General features: G+C 55.2%; 1 protein-coding gene across 1 annotated transcript; it reads right to left on the bottom strand.

The window, feature by feature from the left end:
• Positions 1 to 1264: 1264 nt before the first annotated feature.
• Positions 1265 to 2659, bottom strand: L3040_007830 (uncharacterized protein; the record flags this gene model as incomplete). The annotated part of the gene is made up of 1 exon (XM_007296371.1): positions 1265 to 2659. The coding sequence occupies one exon, from the start codon at positions 2657 to 2659 to the stop codon at positions 1265 to 1267; it is 1395 nt and encodes a 464-aa protein (XP_007296433.1).
• Between the last annotated feature and the right edge of the window lie 306 nt (positions 2660 to 2965).

Below are 2965 nucleotides of genomic sequence, written 5' to 3'. Positions count from 1 at the left end.
GGTAAACTCGGATGCGGTGTGACTTCTCCTTCTACGGTGTGGCTAGCTCGGGACCTCCAGTGAGCATCACTTCGTATATGATTTCTCATGCGAAAACTAACGACCAAGAGTGCATCAGCATGTTACCTTGGAGATATATACCCGTGATGGGAACCTGCAAGAAGAGTACAATATTTATCAGCAACTGAGCAGAGGCAACCAATTTCACTCCGGCTGCTCCCACATCAGAACAGCCTCGGAGAGTGTCAGGATACCCTGACCTGGATGGAGGTTACCATACTTGTCTGGTTCAGCAGCCCATGTGGAAGAGCTACGGAGATCTTCGGCATCGATTCTGATCGAAAGGGCTGTTGACTTAAAGTCTTCCCAAGAACTCCCTTCAGCAGCTCTTCCTGGCGCTGGACAACTTTCATAACAGGATGTCATCTCGTTCACACGGGTGCGTAGTGAGTGGCACGGATGGCCACACGTCAAATAATTACGCCCGATGGATTTCATCGCCGTGATGCTCGGCTCCACGTTATGGGCCATCCGTTATGGACATCAAGGACGATGATTTACTCATGCGAATCGCAGATGACTCTATTATCGGTGCGTTTCCCACAGCAGAGATGGAGCATCCTCCTCTCCACGGAAGGTGGCTGACGGGAACAACGATCTACCAGTCTCGGAAGCTTGCAGTTCCCCAAGTCTTCGGGCGATGCAGTCCTGAGCGGTTTCGGAGCAGTGGTGCGAGGGGACGAGAAAAGGAACCGCAATGCACAACCGTCCTCCGTCGACAGGGCGTCCGTCCTCTCTCTCTTGGAGCCCTTATCCTGAAGCCGGACACACTAATCTGGCCCGGGAACCTGCACTGATGTGTTGTAGTCGCCCGAAGTTGTGTTGATGGCGGACTGGAGCTATCCGATCGATATCGGGAACGTGGGCGCCATGATTTGGGATCTGTTCGAGGGCAAGACGACGTTCCGTCGCGAAGATCCCGACGGCGAGGGTTATTCCGCGCGTGCTCACTTCGCGGAGATCATCGGCAATTCGAAGCAGGATTGGAATACTTGTTGGTATTAGTATTCTTCTTCTTCTTCTTCTTCTTTTTCTTCTTCTTCTTCTATTTATTATTCTTATTACTTTTATTACTACTATTACTACAGTTATTTTCATTACTACAATTGTTATCATTACTTTTATTATTATATACATGACATAGCAGCAGCAATATGGCAGTAAACAATCGCCAACCATCAAACTCCCTTCCGTTACAGAGGCCTCATCCAGTAACGTCAGATCTCAACCAGTAACGTTCCCGTCTCCGGGGAGGCCTCCTGTTTCTCCGAAAAATACCTGCCCGCGCCATCTCGAACAACCTATACCCGCCGCCCACCTCACCACTCTGCGAAGAAGACTGACCGCCACCACCTGGGCTCCCGCCGCTCTCAGACTGAGGCACATCATTACAGTCCTCCTCCACGTCGGCCTCGTCTCCGGAATCCAGTTCCATGTACGCCATCTCCGTTATGGGCGACCTGAGGCCGGTGGAAGAATGTACCAACCGCCTGCGTACTGTTCGCACTCGTGCACGAGGGGAAGATTCGAGGTTGGAGCTGAAGAGTCTGGGGTGAACGGTGATGATGCCTCTGTCGTACTCCTCTAAATCGATCGAAGAGATGCTGTCTGAGTACTCACCGGCGATCTCTTCAACCGAGACGGAGAGCACCGGGTACCAGTCGCTGGAGCGGAAGGGCTCTCGTTGCATGGGAGCGGCAGGGACATCGAGATCCGATAATGGTCCAGAATGCCAACTCCACAGGTCTGTTTCCTCTACAGCAGTGGTACCGCTCGATCCATCAGAGAGCACGCTCTCCGCATATGCTCTCTGAGGTGTGCGCTCTACCTCCGACTCTGCGGTTTCGTAAACGGCGGCCGCCATCCGAGCACGCTGCTCCCGCTCCCTCTGTAGCGCAGGCTCTCTCCAATCATCCCAGCAATGGACAACGTTGGCACGCATCGGGAACTCCTCCTCGCTGTCCTCTTCGTCCAGAGGCGGTCTCCTGACAGCCGCACTCGGTTCCATTCGAGAAAACCCAGGAGCCCCGGGAACAAATGGAGAATGAGACAGCGTTGCTTGATGGCTGGTCGGCGCGGGACGCTCGAGGTCGGCGTCTTCGGCAGCCGGTTCATCCTGCAAGGGATCGTTGGCGTGGGAGGCCTCGCCGGCATCAGCGCCGCGGATACGCGCTATGAATGCTCTGTGTTGGGCAATGATGTGCAGATAGTAATCGAGGCGGCTGAAGTCGAAATGTCCCGGCGTTGTGGTGATGACGCTGGTAGATCCTTCCTCGTCTCGACTGGCCGGTATACTTCCCAGGGTGGAATCAGGCTCTTGACTGTCGGCGGTCTCCCGCTCTGGCGACCCACTGGGTTGAGCGGAGGAGGAGGAGGAGGCGGAGGCGGCGGAGGCGGAGGCGGAGGCGGCGGAGGCGGAGGCGGAGGCGGCGGAGGCGGAGGCGGATGCGGATGCGGCGGAGGCGGCGGCGTCTGCGTTGGCGTCCAGGTCGCTGCGTTTGAGCACGTCCTCGGTTCCAGCCGAATCGCCGCTGTAGAATGCTGAATCCCATTCTTGAAGACGGGCTCGGGTTCGGTGGGTCAGGTTTGCATTATCCATGATGAGATGCGGATTCGAGGAAGTGCGATGCAGTGCGGTGATGTTCTGTGTGTATTCTTCCAACGAGACCGGAATGGGGATGCTCTGCCTGCTTGTTCTGTATTGTGCGGAACGCTGTTGAGAAAGACTGAAAAAAAGGTTGAGGAGGAGAGGAAGAAGAGGAGGTGTGGGCAGGCTTTAAGTAACTCGGGAGCCGTACCGAATTTTTCGTCAAGGGCAGAGAGCTAGCTAGTGTGGCCCTGCATTAGTTTGGTAAGTGCCAACCGCTTGCCAGGCCGGCGTACCCAAAGTTTCCTCTCGCTAAGC

This window comes from Drepanopeziza brunnea (assembly GCF_022702325.1).
Source record: "Drepanopeziza brunnea f. sp. 'multigermtubi' strain 214-2 chromosome Unknown ctg14, whole genome shotgun sequence".
In the NCBI taxonomy this organism is placed as follows: domain Eukaryota; kingdom Fungi; phylum Ascomycota; class Leotiomycetes; order Helotiales; family Drepanopezizaceae; genus Drepanopeziza; species Drepanopeziza brunnea.
This window is presented reverse-complemented; position numbering and strand designations above follow the sequence as displayed.